This window comes from Melospiza melodia, chromosome Z (assembly GCF_035770615.1).
Source record: "Melospiza melodia melodia isolate bMelMel2 chromosome Z, bMelMel2.pri, whole genome shotgun sequence".
NCBI lineage: Eukaryota > Metazoa > Chordata > Aves > Passeriformes > Passerellidae > Melospiza > Melospiza melodia.
In genome coordinates this window covers 9636065-9658187 of record NC_086226.1, presented here as the reverse complement: position 1 = coordinate 9658187, position 22123 = coordinate 9636065, and the positions used below count along the sequence as shown (strand labels likewise).

The window sequence follows — 22123 nt, the reverse complement described above, 5'->3', positions numbered from 1 at the left end:
CTGGTGTTTGCCTGGGTATGATGGGGTCAGTATTGCTCTTTGTAGCTGTCTGGCTTGCTTGGCCAGATGTCAGGAAGGGAGATAACTCTGGGAGAGCAGGCTGAGAGCCAGGAGCTGGGAGTTTTGGGGAGGACTGGTCTATGGCCTCATAATGGCCCAAGTCTGCTGTTTTTCATTGCTTTCTGTGTTCCTGTGCCAGTCCCACAGCAACCAGCTCTGACCTGGGGACAGAAATGAAGCTCAGCCTGGACCTCATGCCTTGGGTTAAAGCGCAGCAATGATTAAAGTGCTCATAATGAGTCTTTGGCTGAGGACTTGATTATATCAAGCAGAGGGGCAGGAGCCAACTGATGTTCTTGCTGCCCTCCTTGTCCTCTTTGCTGCAGATCCCTGCTCTTTTTCCTAGCATGCTGTGGGGTCAGAGCAAGGTGTGCATGTGCACTGGGGGTGCTTGCATGCACACAGAGCCCCACACTCTGCCTTAGGTCAGTGGTATGGTCCCAGCTTGTGTCCCCACCTTGTTCCCTCTGTTATGCCCAAGGTCGACCTGGATCTCCCCTGTGCCCCAGCAAGTGCCTTTGTGAGCATTGTGGGACTACGCTGGCAAACTGGAAGTATGAGCTTTTCAGGGCAAAATATCCTGGACAGTCCTTGGCAAGTCCCAGATGGGTGTTGCCAGATGGAAACAGAATCTTTTTTGCTTGGTGACTCCTCTTTGCTTGGTGACTCCTCAAGTATTAGGGTATCTTCTCCTTTCCGTGATAGTGATGTATTGAAAATTGTGAAAACATAAAATGAAATTTGCTTTCTATTGCTAAGGAAGTCCTAGGCTGTGTAAGAATGCTAAACACTTCCTCATTGTGGCTTTAAACGAATCAGGTTTGCCCTTTAAAAAAAAAAAAATTAGGGTTTCTCACAGAGATGGAAAATTCAGTCAGCAGAAGAAACAAGATGTATCCACCTCTTCAAGGGAAATCTAAATCCTGTGTCATCATCCATCCTATTTTTATCCACTAGCACCAGCTGCTGGATATTGGTGGAAACAGAAAAACTAACATCTGAAAACTGGTTTAAAAAGCAGCTGGAAATACAGTGATGGAACACTGCCTCCTTCCAGCTCTCACAGCTGGGCACCTCAGCCCTGGGCCTGATGAACCCCCAGGAGTCGTGTTAGGAGCACTTTGGCAAAGTGTCTAAGGCAGAGAGGTCGGGCTGTGATGCCTAAAAAAGTCCAGCCAGTGCCAGATGTGCCCTTCCCCTGTTCTTTTCCCTTGGCCGTGTCTGGACATCATGACTGGAGACACACCCCCACGCATTCCTCGGGGGACACAGCCGTGCCGAAGGGACTCTCGGGGCGGGATATTTGGGATCTTTCCCCGGGCCTGGGATGGGAGGGCAGCTGGCAGCCGGCCAGGGCTGCGCATCCGCCGGGGCTGGGAACCGGAGGCTGACGGCTCTGCGGCAGTCGTTTGCAGCGCCCCGTTCGGGCGTTCGGGCACCCGAGAGCTTCCCGTGCTCGGCTCCCGCGGGAAGGCTCTGCGGTGTTCCTTCTGCCTGGCCACAGCCCAGTTTGTCCTCCATCTCTAGGGACATCTGGGAGTGACCCCTAGGGACATGTTACCCAGAGCATGGCATCAGGTTTGCAGGCACAGTCCTGCCGCACACTGCCCGGGAGGGGAGCTGGGACAGTCGCCATCCCCAGGGACTCTGCTGGCCTCAGCCTTGTCTTTTTCAGTCTCAGTGCAGCATGAAACCTCCCATCTGGGAGGGTGGCTGCTGGGTGACACAAACCCCACAAATTTGAGACAGGGCAGAAGACAGAGCCAAGCCCTGCATCCCCACAGAAACCCTTTATTTTGCATCTGGTGAACTTGCCTAAGAAAGCACCAACCTCTGGGCTGAGGTTGCGCCTCAAGTGCAGCATGCTGGTGCGGGCAAAGTCTGCCTAGGCACTCCTCGCAATCCTGAGCCTGCTGGATTTTCCCATTTGCTGTCATTTTATCCGTGTGAAGGTGCTGGTGCCAATCCTGCAGAAAACACCAAATCAGATGGGGTCATGCATGCTGTGGAGGGCAGAGGGGAAGCCCAGGGGGAACACTGTGTGGCTGACTGAGGTACTGCAGGTTCCAACAGCCTGTAGCAGAGGCTGCGCCAGGTGCTGGCATCTTTTCCTTCTCTTCCTGCTGTGGAGAGTGGAAAGGAAGTTCCACAGAGGGCTCTCTGTAGCCAGAGCCCATCCAGGGATCCCCCACCCTGAGGCACTTCTGGCATGCAGGGGTGGGCGACGTTACACAGACGCTCCATAGCCCTTGCATATCACTGGTGACAAACCCATTCCACCCTCATGGTCCTCCCATGCTTCACCCTGTGAGATTTCTCCCTTTTCCAGCCTGAGTTGGAGAAGACCCTGGCAGAGCAGTGGCTGGGACCCAGCACTCACCGGGTGCCTTTCCAGTCCTCTGCAGGACTGTCAGCTGCCTCTCGCAGGAGCCACAGGGCATGCAGGGTCTCCTCCCCTTTGGGGTCCACATAGCACTGGCCCAGGAAGACACTTGTCCAGGCAGTCTCTGAGTCTGGAAGGGTTTAAGATGCTGTGAGTCAGGTAGAGAGGCACAAGGTCACCCTGTGTCCTGCTGGCATCCCCGCCTGCAGGATGACGTCCCCCTGCTGCCTACCTTGGAGCTTCCAGTTCACAGTGAAGGAGAAGGTGGGCAGTGGGACCAGCTCTGTATCTTGTTGGGACCCCTCCAGTGGTGAGGTGAGGAGTTCTGGGTAGCCAGCAGCAGGTCCCGGCTGGTAAAAACCGGAGAATCTGTTGTCCTTGTTCAGGGTGGACACAACCATCTGGCAGCTGGTGTCGCTCCGCCACGACCCAGAGAGAAGGCACTGCAAGGCCAGGGCTGTGGGTTGGAGGGAGGGAGAGGGGGGAGCATCCTGCTCCCACCCCTTCACCCTGGCTCTGCCCAGAGATGTCTGCAGCAGTGGGTGGTGTGCCACGGACCTGATGTGCCACTGGCATCACCATCTCAGTGTGAGAATCATGCCTGAGCTGTAATCCAGCTCAGCCACTGTCCAGGATGGTTTCACCCACCCAAGGGAGAGTGAGACCCTCATGCTCCAGCAGCAGGTGCACAGTTTCCCCTACTCTCTGGGAGGGAAAACAGGAGCTGTCAGGGGTATGGCTCTGTTTGCCTTTCTCTAAATGACTTCCCACAGCAAGAAGCATCCTTGCAGGAGCAGTCCTGTCCTCCCAGCCCCATTGCAGCTTCCCTCAGCCCAGCACAGTGCTGCTCCTACCAGCTCCAGCAGCCCAGCCCTGGCTCCCTGCTGAGCTATGGTGCCCCAGCAGCAGACTTTGGGGTCTAGCAGGATGTCAGCCCCACATCCCCACTGTCATCTGTCCCCATACCTTCCTCTCCGCAGGGGCAACACGCACTGCCAGGGCAAGGGCGAGGACCAGGGCAAAGGCACTTCTCCCCATGGCTGCAAGGCTGCTAAGAGCTCCTCCCAGCCCTGCAGCCCGGTGCCCTTTATAGGGCTGTAACTGGAGCCCCACCAGCACCAGGATGGCAGCTGTGAGATGAATGGCTTAATGTCAGGGTGCCCGGGACAGGCGAGGGAGGTGGGCAGGTCTGCATGACCTGGTCAGGGCTGAAGGAACGCAGGAATAAGCACGGCTGGGCAGAGGAGTGGGGACACAAGTTTTTTATAAGGCCCCATAGTAGCCTGGAAAGCATCAATACCTTCTTTGGGAATCTGCCTCCCATGCACAAAGGCTGGAAACTACCACCTATTTCAACATTTACCCCCTCCCTGCTTTGCTGCTGCCACTGCCTGATGAGGATGCTGCAGCGCTGCACAGAAAGGAAAGTTTACTAATTTTAGAAGCGGTAATGTTTCTCCAGCCTTTTCTGGATGTCAGCTGCTGATTTTGATGTTTTTGCTTTTACTTTTGTGAGAGTTAGAGGAAGAATTAACCACAGTGACATTACTGAAGTCCCAATGAGTGTGTTTGCTAAACACACAGAGTGTGATAACCAGCATTGTATTCACACTTCTTGTATTGGCTGCTCTAAAGGACCTTTGATGTGAAATATGCAGCATGCAGTGTCCCTGTCTTCCTGAGCTGTGCCTTTGCTGTGATGCCTGGAGCAGGCATATGGCTGTGGCAGCTGAAAATTCAGGTGGGACTCAGCTGAACCAAGACCTGCTGTGTTCAAGACAACAGTGTTTGGGGCAGGGCATGGCAACAGGGCTGCAGTGTGCAAACTGGGCGTGGGGCAGTGCCCCTTTGGGGTGGCCCCTCTCAATGCCCACTGCTAGCCCTGGCACATCCTGGCCCCCTGCGCTCAGCACAGGTCTCTCCCATCTAGGTAACCTCAAATGCTGGGCTGAGTGGAAAACAGCCCTCTCCTAACATATCCCTCCTCTTTGTCTTTTTCAGTCCCAAACTCATGGCCTATCACAGGTACTCATAGAAATTCCCCCTGTGGAGCCTTTTGCTGTTGTCCTGGATGCCACACTCTGTTCTTTTGGCCTGACACCAGCTCCTGCCTTTCTGTGATGTTTGGCAGGGACAAGCCAGCTTGTTATAGATCCCAGGGTGGTGCCAGGTTTCCCCCCACTTCATGACACCATGCTGCAGCTTTGCTAGAGCTGGGCCAGGCTTAATGGACTGTGCAGCTGCAGTGCTGTCATCCCTGGGGCTGGGGTATTTTCATAACACTTCTGCAAGAGGCTTTCTCTTCACCCACGGACTTGCCAAAAGCTTTGTGCCAAAAGAGCTGACTAAGCTTGGCAGGTGTCCACAGAGGCAAAAAGAGAGACACTGCCAAAATGCAATGGTAGAGAATGGGAAAATCCCTGAGTGTAACCCAGGGGGATGGAATGGGGTGGGATGGGGTCTTTAACTTGTGCACATTTTACTTGACGTGCCATGCAGCACAAAGTTAATGAGCATCTCAGATCTACTGATAATGCTGCCTCCATTGCCCAATACAACAGAGCACGGATTCCCAGTGCTGGAAAGCGTCTGGTGGGAACGGATATGAAGGCACTACAAGGAAGTGAGCTGAATTCAGGGGGCTGCTGCTAACCCTGCCACCATCAGGCAGGTGGGGAATGATGACTCAGGGTGGAAGTTTGGGTTTAATGAGATGGGAAATGAGCCCAGGGAGGCAGATGGGTGGGATCAGGGAGCAATGCAGATGTCCCTGCAGAGGGGCAGTGTTGAGGCCTCACCTCAGCAGGGGCATCTTTGGGGACAGAAGGTGTAGCAAGGACAGAGTCTAAGAAAAGGCAGCAACAGCTGATGATTTTAAAATTTTATTCTCAGCTGGGAGGCAGGCTTTTCTTGCCTTGTTGGGGGTCAGGCTGCAGCCAGACCATCCCATCATGGGCCTGGTAAAGACACAGCCTCACAGAGAGGGGACGAATTCGGCAGGATCTTTCCTTTTGGGGTGTGTTTGCGTGTGAAGACATTTCTGCCCACTCTGTGAGGAGATAAGAGTTCCTGTAGGATGACCCACAGACACTGCCCACTCAGAGCTGCCAGTGCTTGCAGCAGTGATGGGGTGTCCCTGAATTCCCCCCAGGTTTCCTCCAGCGAGGACCCTGTGGGAATCTACAAAATCAGAAGGTTTTGGGAAAGCTGCAAAAGGCAGGCCTCAGAGACAGCGGAACTGTGATTAGAGCTAAGCAGTAGCCATAAGATAGGTCAGCAGAAAAATTATTTAAGAAGTAGAAAAGCAAAGACAAATAGAACAATGGTTTGTGTATTGACACTTTCTAGAATAACTCCCTAAGCTACAGACAAGTTTATCTAGTAAGATATTAAGAAGTTTGAAGCTTAATAATGGAGCTCTGTGCACTGTGTTTTAAGGCTTACAAGCAGGTATTGTATTCAAAATAAGCAAGCATTGTTTTAACCAAAGGTAAGTGTGCTTATGGTGGTTAGATAGAACTACTGTCAATGTGCTTTTGCTTTGTGCGATTGGTCAAAAAACTTTTAAAGTAAGTTGTAACACTAAGTTCTTTGTCTGCTGTCTGAGATGTGAGCTGATGGCATCTTCCCATTGTCATAACCATGTAATGAGACTGATGCTGAAAAATAAAACAGCTCAAAGCATCTTCCACAACAGTCCCGTCCCTTTTGTGATTTGTACGTACACCCCCAGCCAGCGATAGACCCCTCTGTGGCATTGGCGTTGCCCATATCCCCCCACTACCTCGTGGCTTTCCAGTCCTCCTCAAGGGACCCGACAGCTTCGCGCAGCAGCCACGTGGTGCTCAGCATCTCCTTTCCGCCTGCATCCACAAAGCATTGCCCCACGAAGGCGGTGGTGGCATCTGGGGGGAAGCACTTATTGGGAGATCCGTGGGGAAACTGGCTTCTTCCGCTCCCCCATGTCCTCCCAGACACAGCTGTGTTCCTGCTCCAATGGCCACAGAACCACCAAACCCATGCTGGGGGGGTCCTGCCCTTCCCTGTGGCTTCCTCAGGCAAGGCAGGATTTGTGGCACCACATCCCAGTTGTGCTAACGGGGTCTGGACCCGCTGTGGGTGCCCCAAGGATGCTGGGTGAGGAGAGGCTCCCCTGTTCAAGCCCAGCATTGCCCCCTAGCACCATGCTGTGCAGCTGTTGCTGCTTAGCTGCACCAGAGCATCACCCAGCTGAATTCCTGGTGAAAGAAAATTCCTGCTGGCTGCAAGCTTCCATTGACCCTGCCATGCCATCCCGAGGTGTCCCAGCACTTACTGGAGAACTTGTCCCAGAGCACAGTGAAGGCAAAGGTGGGCCAGCCCTCCCCTCCAAGCTGCTGCTGGGCACCCCTCAGCGGGGAGACTCGGGCACAGCCCCCGGAGAGGGTGACTCGTGTGAGGTATTGTCCATGGAAGTCCCCGTTGTCCCTCAACACTGAAATCTCCATCTGTGAGTCCTGGTCATTCGTCCACAGTCCGCTGAGCTGGCACTGAAGGAACACAGCCACATCCTCTCTGTGCCCCCACATGCAGAGGGACCCCATCCCTGCTGCTGCCCCACACCGGGCGAGCCAAAGCCCTGCTGTGAGTGCAGCTGCAGGGCATTGACTGTCCCTAATCCCACTCTGGGCAAATGCTGCCCCAGGGTGCTGCTGAGGGGATGGTGGAGCAAGGCCAGAATATCCCAGCCCTGCAGCATGCAGAGTACACCCAGACACAGACCCAGCCATCGAGGGGATGCTACAGGTATGGTGCTCCCAGGCACAAACCCCAAGGGAAGGAATGCCCTGTGCACAGCTCCCTTGTGGGAACAAATCCTTCTGGAGGTGGTACCAGGTGGCTGAGGGTGATCCAGGGATACCTTGCCCTCTGCCTGGACTTGGTTCTCGCAAGGCTTGTCTAAGTCTGAAATGGCATTTAAGGGAGAGCTCCTGGCTGCCCACACTGCATGCCCTTGCCATGTCTGCCACGCTCCCGTTGTCACCCATCCCCGTACCTTCCTCTCTGCAGGAACAACACTCTCTGCCGGGGCCACGGCGAGGGCGAGGACCAGGATGAAGGCACCGCCCTCCATGGCTGCGGGGCTGCGCAATGCCCGGCCCAGCTGCCTCTCGGCCTGCATCCCAAACCCCTTTATAGAGCTGTAACCGGAGCCACGGCGGCTGGCGGCTGAGGCCTGAGTGTCCTGATGTCAGCGTGCCCAGGCCAGGGCAGGTGACGAGGTCTGCCTGACCTGGGCAGCGCCGGAGGAACGCGGCGATGAGCACGGCTGCGCAGGGAGCTGGGGATGCAGGGATGCTTTACATAGCCACTGTCCAAAAGGCTCTCCCGACGCCGTTCCTTGCTCGGTGCCGGAGCCCTGGGGGCAGACACGGCCTGACACTGTCCCACTGCCACCGAGCCAGGGCTGCCACCTAAACACAGGCTGGAGTGAGAGCAGTCGGGCCAGCTGTGCCCTGCTGCTCTGGCTGGTGACGGGAATGCCCGCAGGGCTCATCCCTGTCACCGTCTCCTCCTGCGTTGTGAGTGTTTGATGCTCTTTCTAAACTGTTTTTCCTCCTGGCTGTGTTGGGCTTCCCTCGGGTTTGGGACCTAAGACTGTCACTTCAGCAGGAACTCTTTAATCTGCCATTCTTGCGAGTGCAGAAGGGCTTTTCTGGAAGAAATGTCGATGTCAAAATTCGATTGTTCCTGTGGGAGGGTGTGTTCTGTGCACGGTGCCTGCCGTGCATGCCATATGCATGATGCTCTGAGGCTGGGCAGGGCCCTGTCTCACCCTTCCCAAGGAGTTCCTGATGTGCAGTACTGTAATGGGGGTGCTCAGACTGCCTGGCATTTGCACAGGGACACGTCCCCTGAGACACCACTCACTCTGACCAGGTGAACATGTCACTGCATACATGGAAGATAGGAGTGGCATCTGGCTGTGTCCAGATCAAGAGGTGCCTCTCTGGCCCCTGCCCAAGCACAAGGGGTGAGATCTGCTTTGACAATCCTTTTCATCTTTCCTGGGCCTGAAGACAAGGAAACCCACTCTCCTCTTCCTCAGGGAGCAAGATCCTATGTTCAAATTGCACGGTGCTTTTAACAAAAAAATTATAGGGCTGTGTTCAACTCCCATCCTGGGGACTTGCTGCAAAAACCCCCGGGGTCTTGACACTGCTCTCCCTTGCTTGCTGCCCAGCTGGGTCCCAGCACCCAGGACTTGGCACTCCCAGAGAACCATGTAGAAGTGGCGGAGGAGATGGGAGCTACGTGTCTCCACTCATCAGTGAAGTTATTGCTTGAAAATCAAATTTACTCCTTTGTCATTGCTGCAGAGTGGAGGGTACCAGGTTTTGGTACACCCAACATATCAATCATACAGTCTCTTGAATGACCTGGGAATTTCCTGCATCCTTCTGCTTAGGAGGGGTCAACAGCTGCCCTGGGAGATGTTGGGCACCAAGAATTTCAGCGTTGAGACATTTGTAAACGGCTGACAGGAGCAGTCCCCGCAGAAACGGTTGCGCAGGACAGTTTCCCACATGTGGTTGAGACATGTCAGTGCTGGGGGACCCCTGCAGTTGAAGCTCCTTCTCCATTCTTGAAGGGATTTGATCCTTATGCAAGCATCACCCCATGCCAAGATCCTAATAAGTTCATTTTTTGGGTTTTTTTAACTGATACCATATATGTGTGAACAGCTGTGCCACGCAGCCATGCCCATGTGATTTCGCTGCCTCCACCAGCTCCCCCTGCCCCTGGAGGCATTCACAGTGTGTGAATGACCCTGTGCCATGCAGCAGAAGCAGCGGGTTTTCCTGCAGTGGGGCTGAAGGAGAAGCCCTGCTCACGTTTTCCTTGCTGATGAGGGAAACAAACGGCGCCGGGTTTGCAGATCAACACCGTGAGCAGGTTTGCAGCTGAACAAAACTCAGAGCTGAGGGGTGCCAAATGTCCATGGAGAAACATCCCCATCCTTAACCACTCCCAGGCACCCCTGGGTCCAATGAGCTGTCGCCCCAAACCCGAGGTGTGCCAAGGACGCGTTGCAGCCAGGCTGGGTGCCCTGATGCAGGGACAGGCCTTGTAAATCACTGTGCCAGCTCATGCCTGCCGTGCTCCTCGCAGCACTGCGGCTGCCTGGTGGGGTTCGCAGGATGCTCCAACTGTGTCAGCTCTGCTGCCTGGCTGAAGCACTCTGGAAATGCTGCACAGCCTCGGGAGAGCCCTGCCTTGGGGAAATGCTGGCATGAAGGCAATGATGAGGTCAGGAGGATGCATGCAGTGAGGATGGAGGCTTAGCAGGCACCTCACTGCTGAGCTGGTCACACTTCAGGTGAGAGCAGAGTCCTGTGGTCCCTCTGCCTCTCACTTTCCCACTTCTCAGACTCCTCTAAAAGCAGGGAAAAAGCTGTGCATATACATAAATGCATAGCAGAGGGCTGGTGTAAAGACATTCTGGTCAGAAATGCTGTAAGGGAATGGAAAAAGCTGGAGAAATGCCAGCGAGGCACTGAGAAGGGAACAGCAGCACTGTTCTGGAAGCGGAAGATGAGCCCTAGGGGGAAAGATGTGAGAAGCAAACCACATGTGAGTTTGCAACAAGGCGGCTGACAACACAGAGCAGGCAAACTTGCTAAAGCCACAGGTGCTGTTAGCAAAACTCTCCCACCCACAGCACTTGTGGCAGAAAAGCCAGGGCAGCAGAGAAGGGTGGCAGCCCCAGCAGCCCAGTCCTACTTTTAAATTCACCAAATCCCAGGCAGCGTGCCAGCTCAGGGCATGCAGCACTGTGCTGGGTTATTTTGAGAATCAAAGACACAAGGACTAAGTTTCGTATTCAGACCAAGAGCTGATTTCCTGGAAATCATTTTCTTTGGCTCAGAGGGGTGCCTAAGGCAGCACAGGCACTTCCTGTTTTGGTCAGTCACACAGTCCATTGGGCAGAGGTTTGAGAGGCTGTATTTGCTGGCCAATAGCTTCTCAGTAAATCACATTTCCCAGAAGGAGTTTTGGGCTGGGTGTACTGCAGCTACTGGTGTATTACAGCGACCTGATGAAGGTCTCCAGGGTGAGAGAAGGATGAGAATCTTGTTTGATGATCAGAAGGCTGGATTTATGGATATATGATATATAATACATTATAACTATACTAAAAAGAATAAGGAGAGAAGTTGCAGAGGCTGCTAAGCTAAGAATAGCATAGAAAAGAATCTAAAAACAAGAGAGTTCTCTGTCACTGTGTTCCAGAGAGCTTGCCCTGTGATTGGCCCTTAATTGTACACATGGAACATGAACCAATCACAGGTGCATCCTATTGCATTTCACAGCAGCTGATAATCATTGTTTACATTCTCTTTCTGGGGCCTCAGCTTCCCAGAAGATGAACAAGTCCCAAAGAAAGGATTTCTATGAAAAAATGTCTGCGACACTGGTGCTGTGTGGCTGGTACAGAGCAGCCCTTGGCACTTCTCAGGAGTGTGGACACAGCCAAGGCCCCTCGCCTGCCTGCTCAGGGGCTGTGTCAGAGCCAGAGGCCTCCCAGCCAGGTTTTTGGGATGCAGAAGAGCTGCCCAGCTTATCCTCCCATCACACTCACCAGGCTTTCAGCAGGAAAGAATGAGTGCTGGTCACAGCTAGTGTCAGAGGGTTACTTTGGGGATGCACCATCCTGCTTGGACTGGAAAGGGGGCTTTCTTGGGGCTAGTCTCTTCCCAGAATAAGGGAATGAGAGTTTCATCCCACACCCACCTTCCACTGTGTTTTAGCCCAGCTTTTCCAGGACATATCCACAGACTGCACAAGGCTGTGTTTAAATATCTTTAATTTTATTTTGTGTTTTTTGGGATATCTTCCTTCAGAGCTGGAAACGTCAGGGCATGCTGGTACACACGGATCCTGCTGAGGGGTTCCAGTCTCCCAGGTGTGGCCAGGAGAAGATGCTGCTCCCTCCTTCATCCCACTCGAGTGAAGGTGTTGTGCCCAGTCCTGTGGGGAAGCAGCCTCTCATTGGTGCCCAGCCAGCAGCAGGGCAGGGATCCCAGGGATCCCAGGTGGGCTGGGGGTTCCTTGGCTCACCTGGTGGCTTTCCAGTCTTCCGGCTGCGAGTCCACCTTCTCCCGCAGCAGCCAGGAGGTGTGCAGGACCTCCTTCCCACCATCCCCATTGAAGCACTGGCCCACAAACACAGCTGTGGAGTCTAAAGACGTGGAGGCTGTCAGCATCCCAGCAGGACCCCAGCTGATTTTCGAGCTTCCCAGGCATCGGTGAGTTTAGTGCTCATGGAGCCTGAGGGGATCCCAATATTTGCAGGGAAATAGTGTGTGGCAGAGGTGTTGTCAGAGCAACCCTTGGTGCTGCCTCACCCAGACCTTGTTTTGGGAGGTGTACTGCTCTCTGCAGACACCATCCACAGTGGGGAGAGGTCAGGGAAGGAGAGACAGGGGACAGCAGAGAGAACAGAGGAATTGGGATGAGTACTGGGACCTGTCTGAACTCCCCTCTCCATCCCACCACTCCATCCCACAACATCCATCATGCAACCACAGACCTGAGAACTTCTTCCAGTTGACAGTGAAGCCAAAGGTGCACTGTCCATCCTCATCCAGATGCTGGGAGCCAGTCAGTGGGGACGGCTGGATGGGTTTCTGGGTGCTTGACACGGCGGTGTGGTACTCTCCAGAGAAGGTTCCATCCTTGCCGACCTTGAACACTTGCATCTTGGAGCCCAGGTCATTCTTCCACCAACCAGTCAGGTTGCATGGCTGGGGACAAGCAGACGTGTCCCTGGGGGCTGCCTGTACACAGCCCTGCCCACGCCCCCCAGTGCCCTCGGGGTGCTGGCACTCACCTTGATATGCCTTCTGCTCTCCCCCATGGTTGCCTCCTTCTTGCTGGCCTTTTTCTCCCCAGGGTGCTCAATTTCCTGGCAGAAGATCTTGGAAAAGAACACAAACACAGGTCAGGCTGTGGATGGTGGCACAGCAGAGTGTTTCTGGAGTCCTGAGAGTGCTTGAGCATTCATTTTTAAAATATTTGATTCATAAAGTTGCTGCTATTGCAGCTACATCAAGAGGGCCAAAAGCTGGGGTAAGCCAAGCAACGGGGAGAGGTGAAGAGGAAAAGTAAAAGGTGGGATCCTTGGACAGGCAGGAACATAGGTGGGATCCCTGCTGTAGCCCTGGCAGGTGAGCTGTGTGAATCCAGGGCACATCTGCCCGTGTTTGTGGGTACCTGTGCTGTGCCCATCAGCACACGTGTAGCACGGCAGGGAAGCTCTCTGGGATGGGCATAGCTCTCAGGTCCACAGTGGGCTGCAGCTCAGGCAGAGCCCTGGGAAGCTCTCTGGGATGGGCATAGCCCTCAGGTCCACAGTGGGCTCCAGCTCAGGCAGAGCCCTGCACATCCCAGCTGCAGTTCTGCTCCTCAGAGCCCTGCACATCCCAGCTGCAGTTCTAAGCGCTGCCTGCTCTCTGCTGCGCTGCACTGTCTGAGGCAGGGGCAAGGCACCCCCTGGGGCAGGGTCCCCACGCTTCCCCTGCCCCAGTTCCCCTCCGAGTCCCTGGGAGGGAAGTGGGGGATTTCCACATCCATGACTCCTGCAACACGGAAGGAATCTCCATGCACATCCCCCCCGGGCACACGGACCACCCTGGAGCATCACTTCCCTCATCTCCCTCGGCAGGGTTTCCCGTCGGGGTACCCGCTGGAGTAGGGAATCCTGTTGCCGAGTGTTCCCCCCGCAGATGGCTCTTCCACGCGTGTCCCATCCCTAACAAGCGCTGCAGCTCCCATATCATATTCCCCCTCTCCGGCGAGTCTCCCACTCGTGTCCCTCCCCGAACACCGGGATCCCAGGCGTGCTCCCACCCAGGCTGCCCCGGAGCCGAGTTTCCCACACCGGCTCCCAGCAGGAGCTCCCACCTGGAAGCCCGCGGCAGCCGCGGCCAGGGACACCCCTGCGGGCAGGGCGAGAGCGGAGAGGACGCGGCGGCTCATCGGGATGCAGCTCGGGATGCAGCTCGGGATGCGGCGGCGGCGGGGAACCGCGCCGTGCCCGTGAGTCACAGACTTATATTCGGCTCCGCCGCTGCTTTCCGGGAAAGCCTCGGGTGGTTCATGAGGGAGGAATCGATACTGGCACAAGGAAGGGGAAGGAGACAGGGAGGGCAAGAGGTGTGGGGACGGGGACAGGAGCAAGGACGGGGATGGGCACAGGGCTGGGGATGAGGACAGGAAGAGGCTGTGGTGGGATGGGAACGGGAACTGGGTTGGGGGCAAGGATGAGGGATGGGGCATGTGCACATGGATGGGGACGGGAACAGGGGCAGGGATGAAAGCAAGGGTGGGAGGGATGGGGATGGGGCAGGGATTAGAGGAAGGGATCGAGATAGGCAGCCGGACTGGAACAGGGATGGACACAGGAATGGGTATGGGCAGAACAGGGATGCAGGAGGTGTTGTGGGGGGCTGCCCACTGACATCACCCAGCCTGGGGGTCTTTAGCCCCATGCCTGCTGGTTGACGGCTGAGTCTAAGTTTCCATCCTGCCCTGCTGGAGCTCCTGTGTCCCAAAGCACCCTCTGGTCACCGCAAGGGATGGACAGAAGGACAGAGATTCATGAGGACTGGGTACGGCAAGTGTGCAGGGACAGCAGGTGATCTGCAGTGGGTCCAGGGAACTGGGAGGTGAATGAAGCAAACTGGCCCCAACAGCAGTAGGAAAACCTCTGAGCAGGGCATTGAGGCTGGAGGTGAGCAGCCCCAGTTGCATGTGTCAGGCAAGAGAAAAAGGAAAATGAAACGTCAGTGAAAGGCCAGGATCACAGCAAGGTCAGGGACCGGATGTGAGATACAGCTGATGAACACAGATTGTGATACAGAGGGGGTGGTGCCCCCAGTGCTTATTTCTCATAAAACTCTACAGTTTTACTTTCGGTTTTCTTATTAAGCAAGCACAATCATTCTCTGTCCCCCTGGCTGCCTTCTTGGGAGGAACCAGGAGCCAGGGAATTTGCAGTTGTCGGGGTAATGAAATGACAGAAATTAAATTAAATCTCATGTCCTGGGCCAACAAGGTTGTCAGTGGCCTTGTGCCCCACTGTGCAGGGCTCCCAGCCTCGTCCCCCACTCACACTGGGGTCCCAAGGCTTTAACCTCACAGACCAGTCAGAGAAGTCTTTGGGTGCTCATGGTGCTGGTGACAGCCACAGTGGGTGTTTGGGGAGGGGAAGCAGGAGAACGACCCCAGCACGACCAGGGCAGTGCCAAGGATCAGTGGGGATGAACTGAGGGCTCTGTGCAGAATGCGGGCACGAGGATGACGGAGCAAGGGTGAGCATGAGGAGGCACGGTGACTTTTGACTAAAAGCTGGACCACCAGGCACATCAACCAGTGGTCAGTCGGTACAAGCTTACCCTGCAGAGTCTCAGGTCTGTGTGCTCTGTGCGCAGCCCCAGAACCCAGCAGGGACTGAGGGAAAAGAGCAAAGGCTGAGGGAGGCTGGGGAAGGACAGGCACACTGTGAGAGGAAGAGGAGGGCAGACAGGCACTGACCCCTTCTCGGGGCACTGTGTGCTTTCTGCCCCTTCCATCAGTCTCTTGCCCCTGCAGCCCTGCAGCCACCAGGCAGCATTGTCCTTCGCACCCTTTGCACCCTTCCCTGCCCACACAGCTTCTCCCCATGGTGCTCAGGAGCAGCAGTTAGGAGCTGTGCATCCTGGATTATGTAACTAATGAGTTGGAAACTTCATGAGCTGCTGAAATGATGGATTAGTGAATTGTAGTGTCAGACCGGTGCAAAGAGCATAGGGCCCTTGTTTGTTTTGTTTCCTTTCCTAAGGAGCTGATAAAGTTTAGTGTTCAGATAACCTCCTGCGAACATGAACACCAGAAGGGATCTGTATCGTGTTCCACTCCCAGCTGATCAGGTGGCAGCCAGTCAGTGCATTGTGCCCACATACATTCAACAGGCGCACCGGCAGTACCTGGCTTCAGCCACCCGCTCTGCCCTGCAGCTTCCCTGGAGCCCCAGGCCTCTCTCCCGATCCCCCCAGCATCCAGCCTGGATTTTGGACTGCCCCAACTTCCCGGATTTCCCTCTGTGAGGGCTGGCACCCAGCTCTCCCTCATATGTGCATGCAGCAGCGAGGCTCCCAAGCAGAGCAGTGGCTGGAATTGGAGTTTGATGGGAGGCTGGGCAGAGAGGGGTGCAGAGACAGCAGATGAGGCCAGGGGAGAGTGCTGGCTTGCCTGCATGCAGCTTTCACCCCCACCCTCAACCGTGGGGTGTCCTGCTGCCCCACACTGGGGGCGCTCCCCAGAGCCACCCAGCCCTGTGAATGTCACAAATGGGTGCACAGGCAAGAGGGCCCCTGCTGAGGCCTGAAGCTATGATCAGGAAGCAGAATTGCTGTCTCCCAACCCCAGCTTTCCCACGCCCTCCAAAACACTTCCCTGTTGTCCCCCCACCAGCATCTTGCTCTCCCCGTGGCCCCAGATGGGGAGACACTCACACACGGCTGCCTGTACACCAGGGACACGAGGGACACAGCTCTCTGCCGTGTGGGGAAAGGTTTATCTGACTCCATGTGGGAGGGCAGCAAGTGTGGGAATGGAGAGCCCCACCAGCAGGCGGCTGGGAGGCACTGGGAAGAAGCAGGGCACAGTGAGGGTGTGTTTCCTTGCTAAGAGCCCAGCTTGTTTCCTTGCTAAGAGCCCAGCTTCGGACTGGGACAGCTGGGACACCTCGGGATGCAGAAGGACAGCAGGGTGCAGGCAGCACTGGTCCCTGTTCCCATCACTTGGTGTGGGTGAAGATGGAAGTGCTAAGTCTGCAGGGAAGCTGCATCAGCAGGGTGGGAGGGAGGGCTGTGGGGTGAGACGGCAGGGACAGAGTTCACTTTGTGGCTTTCCAGGTGTCCCTGTGTCACAGGAGCTCTTCCTGCAGGAGTGGTGGAGTCTGGCAAAGTTTGAGAGAGGCAGAGTCGGGGGAGAGCCTGCACCTCAAGACAGGGAAGCCTGGGCCACCTCGTCCTGGCAGACAGACAGACAAACATGCCCTGGACTTCCCTGCCACGCTGGCCAGATGGACTGCTTCCACATCACTGGACAGAGAGCTGGGCATCGGCCGTGCCCCTGGACAGACAGACGGACACCCTCATCACCTCTTCCAGACAGCCCTGAAACCCACCACCGAAACACTCTCCCACCACCAGTTCCCAAGGCAGGAATGTGTGCATGTGGCCCATCTGTGCCCACAGCCAGGGCTCCTCTGGGTGCCACAGGGGATTTGAGGCACCCAGACCTCTCTGGGTGCTTACTTGCAACATGTGGGGGTCCCTACTTGCAACATGTGCCGGGGGTCACTGTCACTGCTGTAGCTGAGAGCTGCCACTGCACAGTGAAGCTGAAGATGGGGTGTCTCTTGGCACTGGGATGCTGCTAGATGCCTCAGAAGGGTGACACCAGGATCTGCTTGTTGGTGGCTGCCACTGCAGTGTGGCAGGAGTCTGAGAAGGTCCCAGCTCTGTTTGTGGCCAAGACAGTCATATTGGAGCCCAGCTCATTTTTCCACTGTCCCTGCTCATTTCTCCCTGCCCCTGCACACTGGGGACTGAGGGTTGTGTGGGTGGCTTGGGCAGTGCTGAGCCACAGTTCCTCCTCCCTTCACCAGCAGTGGCATGTGTGTCCCATGGCATGGCCCCTCTGTGTGGCAACTGAGAGCAGCGCATGGGCACCAACTGGGACAGCACCTCTCCCTCCCTGGGCAGGGCTGGAGGTACTGGGTACCCCCTCTGGCAGCGACAGGAGACCCACAGTACCCCCAAGGACAGCACAGCCAGAGCTGGCAGCCTCCTTGGCCATGGCCACTGCACTGTGGTGTGGCATGGCACAGCCAGACACGGGGGGAGCAGAGGAACACTGTGTGCTGGGGTGTCACAGGAGAGCACAGCACAGCACAGCATGGGAGAAACATGCAACCCTGTCAGCCCTGCACACTGTGGCCCAGGGGTGGCACAGCATGGCACAGCAGTCTGTGACACAGCGCAGCACGGAGTGGCACAGCATGGCAGGGCACGGCATGGCACCAGAGAGCACAGCAGGAGCAGGCAGCCCTCTGGTCGTTCCCAGTGCACCACAGGGACGGCACATGGATATGTGCCACATCCATGGATGGCACAGCCAGGGCATGCAACCCCTCTACCCCCACCCTGCACCTGGGACAGCTCAGCACAGCACAGCACGGCTCAGCACGGCCAGACTGCCCCAGGGCTGCTCTCACCTCCCTGGATGCAGCAGAATGGGCCATGAGCAGGGCCAGGGCGAGCAGCAGCAGCAGCCCTGGGTGCCCATGGTGCTGGTGGCCCTGTGTGGTGCCCTTCTGTGGCAGAGGGGGTTGTGGCTGGGCAGTGGCTGCTGAAACCAAAGGGCCTCCTGCCAAAGGACACCTGTGGGACGTGCCGGACACTGCTCCAGGCTGAACGGGCTCCTGATCCCCCGGGATGGGGCAGGGGGTCCCAAGGACCACGGTGGGGTGGGCAGGCTGCAAAGGAGGATTCTGTGCCGTGGAGGGTCACAGCAGGGGACACGCATGAGGCCTTGGGTATGGGGACAGAAGGGACAGTAAGACACCATGGGGGGTATTGGGAATGTGTGTGCTGAGCCAGGACAGTGTTGTCCAGAAAAATTGGATTTGTTACCTGGTGCATAACAAGGCAGTAATTACACACCCAAGAGAGAGATTGATTTTTTGGTTTAGTTCCACAAACCCAAGTACTCAGTGTTATTCCAAAGATCAAGCAAACCCACTATCAAAATATTTTGCTATTTACACATCTAGCAAACAAGGGCATTGATGCTCATTGGCAACAAGTTATTTAGTTCTCTTATTAATTACTACTCTCTCTCCTATTGGTTAAGAATTCTCTTGCATCTAATGCTAATTAATTTGCAGGCTCAGCCTTTCTCTTCTCTTGAGTTGATGGGTTTCTTGACTCAGCGGGCCATAATCCATGATCCATCCCTGCCAAAATTTACTTTTTACCCAGTCAGAACTGCTTCAGGACTGAGATTTTCCTGATCCAGTTGTCTTTATTATAATCTTGAGGGTTCTTCCAAGTGTCTTGTAGATTCTGCACTCTTTGTGTCCATTACCAGCGGTATATTGTTCATCCCAAGTTTTGTAGCCTGCACCCAGGTCTGAGATCATTAAAGTACATCAAGACCTAAACCTTAACAAGGCAATTCTACCAAGTAAGATCTCTTTCTAACACCTGCACACAGCTTAGAGCTTGTTTGCTGTTCTGTTTCACAGGCTAAATGTCCTTCCTTGTCAATTATGCTTGAAAGCATAAAAAAACCTCAAACACCAAAGAACAAACCTTTTAAAGAAATATTTTATTTATGGCACATTTTGCAACAGCATGACAGGAGACTGTGGGTGTTTTGCAGCAAAGCGTTATTGGGAGAAGCAGGTGGTGCAGCAGGAGCAGGGGCACAGCCCTGGCGCTGCTGCCGCCCCCTCACTCTGGTGGCTGCGGGCGGGTGAAGACGTTGAAGCCCACCCTGTGGGGACACAGAGGAGGACATGTGAGGGAGGGACCTGACGGTGCCCAAACACCCCCCCAGACCTGTATAACCACACCACATCTGCACCTTGGCAAGACCCCCAGGGATGGTGTTTTTCCTTTCTATGTTTTACCCATGCACAAATCAATCAAGTGAACCCTGCCATCGAGATTTGTTAAGCTGCGCTTTCAAAACAGATAGTAAACCTGCTTTTGCCAACACCTGTGAGAGTGGCTCTGCAAGAAACCTAAAACACACATTTGTGACAGCCCCAGCCTGGGGGTGCACAGGGGACATGTGCAGGGCAGGGACAGGGGGCTCACCTGGTGGCTTTCCAGTCATTTTTGATGTTCTCCTCATGTGACCTCAGCAGCCACATGGTCTTCAAAACCTCCTCTCCATTATCATCCACAAAGCACTGGCCCGTGAAAACAGTGATGGAGTCTGTGGGGACAGGACAGGAGGTGGAGGGGAGCGTGGCCGAGGTGGCAGGTCAGTGCCTGTCCCAGCACAGGGGACTGTAGACCCCTGCTGTCCCCGGCCTCTGGGGACAGCGGGGATGGGGAAGGCAGCAGGAGGGCTCACAGGGCTGGGGTGTCACACGGACACGGGCAGGCAGTGCAGGCTCCAGCCCCTGCTGCCCCTCCTGCAGCCTGGCACTGGGAGCTGGCAGCAACCGAGGAGCTCCAGGGACAGGGATGGGGGAGCTGCAGGGAGGGAGAGCAGTGGGGATAGTGCAGGGGAAGGCAGGGAATCAGCAAGGACACTGCAGGGAGGGCAGAAAAACTCCAAGAGCAGAAGAGGGAGGGCAGGGGAGGTCCAGGATATCACAAGGAGGCTGGGAAAGAAATACCTGAAAAGCTCCAGTTGACAGTGAAGCCAAAGGTGGGCTGGCCCTTCTGGTTAGGGCTCCTCTGCATGGCTCCCTGCAGTGGGGATTCCTTGATCTCGTTGGAGGTGGCTGTCACAGCCGTGTGGTAGGAGCCAGTGAAGCCACCGTTTTTGTTCACCGGCGAGATGTTCATTTTGGAACCCAAATCATTGACCCAGCGGCCGGTCAGGGAGCACTGGAGAGAAGGGAATTCAGCACTGCCTGCAACCACAGCCCCCTGCCCACCCCACCCTGTGCATTCCACCCTCACTGTACCTTTTTCACAGCAAGGACCTGAGCCCCCAGGGCCAGGAAGAGCACGAGGAGCAAGGGAGTTGCTTGCACCATTTCTGCAGCAGGCAGGCAGCTGATGGACCTGGGGATGTGCTCCTTGCAGGTCTCTGCTGAGGCTCCTGCTCCCTCTCCTTTTTATTTCTTCCAGGTCTGTGGGTGGCACCTCTGGCCAAGGCATTGTGCAAACTGGGTATTTCCTAATCTGTGGTTCCCAGCCATAAGAGGAGGTAATTGCAGCAAACATTCCCAGAAATGAGCGATCAAGTATTGAAAATGTCCATTCCTGCTCCCCTGGCACCTTGCAGGGAGGCCCTGGCTCCTGCTGGTCAGTGACTGCTGGGAAATGGCTGCTGGGGAAAACCCCTCTCTGGAGCTGTTGTCCATTGTGTCACTCATTTACCACGTCAGCTCTGTACCCAAGGTTTGAGGCTCCTTAAGCCTGGTGAGCTCAGGACTGGCTGCAGTGCACAGCTCACCCTGCTCTTCCTCACCAGGCATGCCCATGTGAACTCACCTCCCAACACAGATTCTTTTGGGACTCGGATTTCCCATCACCCCCACCCCCAGACTAACGGGTCTAGGAAGATCTGATGTGCACATTAAGCTGTTGTTTTCACAAACTGGTTTGTGTTGGAAGGGAATTATTTATTTAATGAGAAGCCAACATTCACCGAATATCTGGGACATTGGATCTTAATAGTGACAAAAATTGTATTTACACAAGGATTCTTAGACAACTGCAAGAACAAATTTTCATCATTCTCCTTATGTCATACTTGTTGCTGGCCAAGGAGGCCGGAGTGAATGGATTCAGCCCAGAGTTTCTCATCCATTTCTGTATGGTTTTCAAGGCATTCTCCTAAAATACATGTTTTCATTCCCCAAGTCATCATAGCAAAAGCTGATGAAGCTTATTCATCAGAAAATAAAACTTTTTGTAAACTGGAGACAAAGTAGCTCTTTGCAACATCTCAAAAATAAACAATATTTATTTTTAGTTTTCTCAGTCTTTGCTTTCTGTTAAATTTCACATTTGAGCCCTGGTTTCTCTCTGACAGTAAAACTCATTGCTATCCAGGCTGTAGAGCACCATATTTGTGCTGCTGGCATTTCCACAGCCCCCTCTTCTCCCTACAGGGGCCCCACCACCCTGCCTGGAAGAAATCCCTGGTGAGAGAGCTGGCTGGCTGCTGCACATTCCTGCCCCAGTGTTTTCTGTCACAGAAATCAACTGCATAACAAGGTGTGTTTTCCCACATAGCTGCCGTTTGCTCTGACAGTCTTTTGGCATGCAGGTGCTGCCCAGAGCATTGCTCTTGTTTGGATAACGAGTCAGGTCAATCTGGGAAGGCTGTGGGGGCCAGGAGAGACAGACATCATCCCTTTTCCACCACCCCCTCCCCATCACCATGGTTCAGGGGGCTCCTGCAGACGGACAACACAAAGCCTCCGTGCTGCCGATGGCAGCCCACAGCCTCTTCACAGGTGTAGTTTTATTTTAGCGTCACACAAACAATATTGTTCATTTGTTCACATAATCTTTATTTTTCCTGTACTTAACAATCCCTGTGGCTCATCTCGCAGGGTCAGCTCAGTGCTCAAGCAGGCAGATTTCTTGAGTGACCTCAGCTGAGTGCTGAGGTGTCTCCATGGGGTTTGCACCCTCCAAAGATCAGAGAGTAGAGCGGCTTGGAGCTGGCAATCATCAAAAGGATTAAGTTCTGCAATGCCGTGCCTGAGCCCTGGCACTGCAGGAAGTGGGGGCAACCGGCAGGCAAGGAAGAAATCCAAAGCAGGAAACACTGAAGAAGTTAAAAGTCATCAGAGCTGTCACTTAAAACCATGTATGTTCAGGGAGTTGTGAAAAATAAGTGCTGGCAAATAATAAAAAGAAACAGTTAATGAACAATTTAACTTGCTGC

The 22123-nt window shown here is 54.8% G+C and overlaps 4 protein-coding genes and 1 pseudogene across 4 annotated transcripts; all 5 read right to left on the bottom strand.

Moving 5' to 3' along the window:
• Nucleotides 1–1799: 1799 nt before the first annotated feature.
• Nucleotides 1800–3489, bottom strand: LOC134432273 (avidin-like). The gene is made up of 4 exons (XM_063180807.1): nt 3410–3489; nt 2676–2886; nt 2441–2573; nt 1800–2027 (listed from the first exon to the last, which is right to left on the bottom strand). The coding sequence occupies exons 1-4, from the start codon at nt 3479–3481 to the stop codon at nt 1994–1996; spliced, it is 450 nt and encodes a 149-aa protein (XP_063036877.1). The 5' UTR covers nt 3482–3489; the 3' UTR covers nt 1800–1993.
• Nucleotides 3490–5392: 1903 nt separating this feature from the next.
• LOC134432235 (avidin-like) lies at nt 5393–7558 on the bottom strand. Its single transcript, XM_063180755.1, has 4 exons — nt 7479–7558; nt 6759–6972; nt 6228–6348; nt 5393–5492 (listed from the first exon to the last, which is right to left on the bottom strand). The coding sequence occupies exons 1-4, from the start codon at nt 7554–7556 to the stop codon at nt 5393–5395; spliced, it is 513 nt and encodes a 170-aa protein (XP_063036825.1). The 5' UTR covers nt 7557–7558.
• A 3759-nt stretch (nt 7559–11317) lies between these two features.
• On the bottom strand, nt 11318–13494 carry LOC134431933 (avidin-like). Its single transcript, XM_063180227.1, has 5 exons — nt 13391–13494; nt 12318–12404; nt 12018–12231; nt 11546–11666; nt 11318–11455 (listed from the first exon to the last, which is right to left on the bottom strand). The coding sequence occupies exons 1-5, from the start codon at nt 13463–13465 to the stop codon at nt 11422–11424; spliced, it is 531 nt and encodes a 176-aa protein (XP_063036297.1). The 5' UTR covers nt 13466–13494; the 3' UTR covers nt 11318–11421.
• Nucleotides 13495–16265: 2771 nt separating this feature from the next.
• Nucleotides 16266–18640, bottom strand: LOC134432234 (avidin-like; annotated as a pseudogene).
• A 206-nt stretch (nt 18641–18846) lies between these two features.
• LOC134431804 (avidin-like) lies at nt 18847–20347 on the bottom strand. The gene is made up of 4 exons (XM_063179989.1): nt 20184–20347; nt 19890–20103; nt 19360–19480; nt 18847–19033 (listed from the first exon to the last, which is right to left on the bottom strand). The coding sequence occupies exons 1-4, from the start codon at nt 20253–20255 to the stop codon at nt 18991–18993; spliced, it is 450 nt and encodes a 149-aa protein (XP_063036059.1). The 5' UTR covers nt 20256–20347; the 3' UTR covers nt 18847–18990.
• Between the last annotated feature and the right edge of the window lie 1776 nt (nt 20348–22123).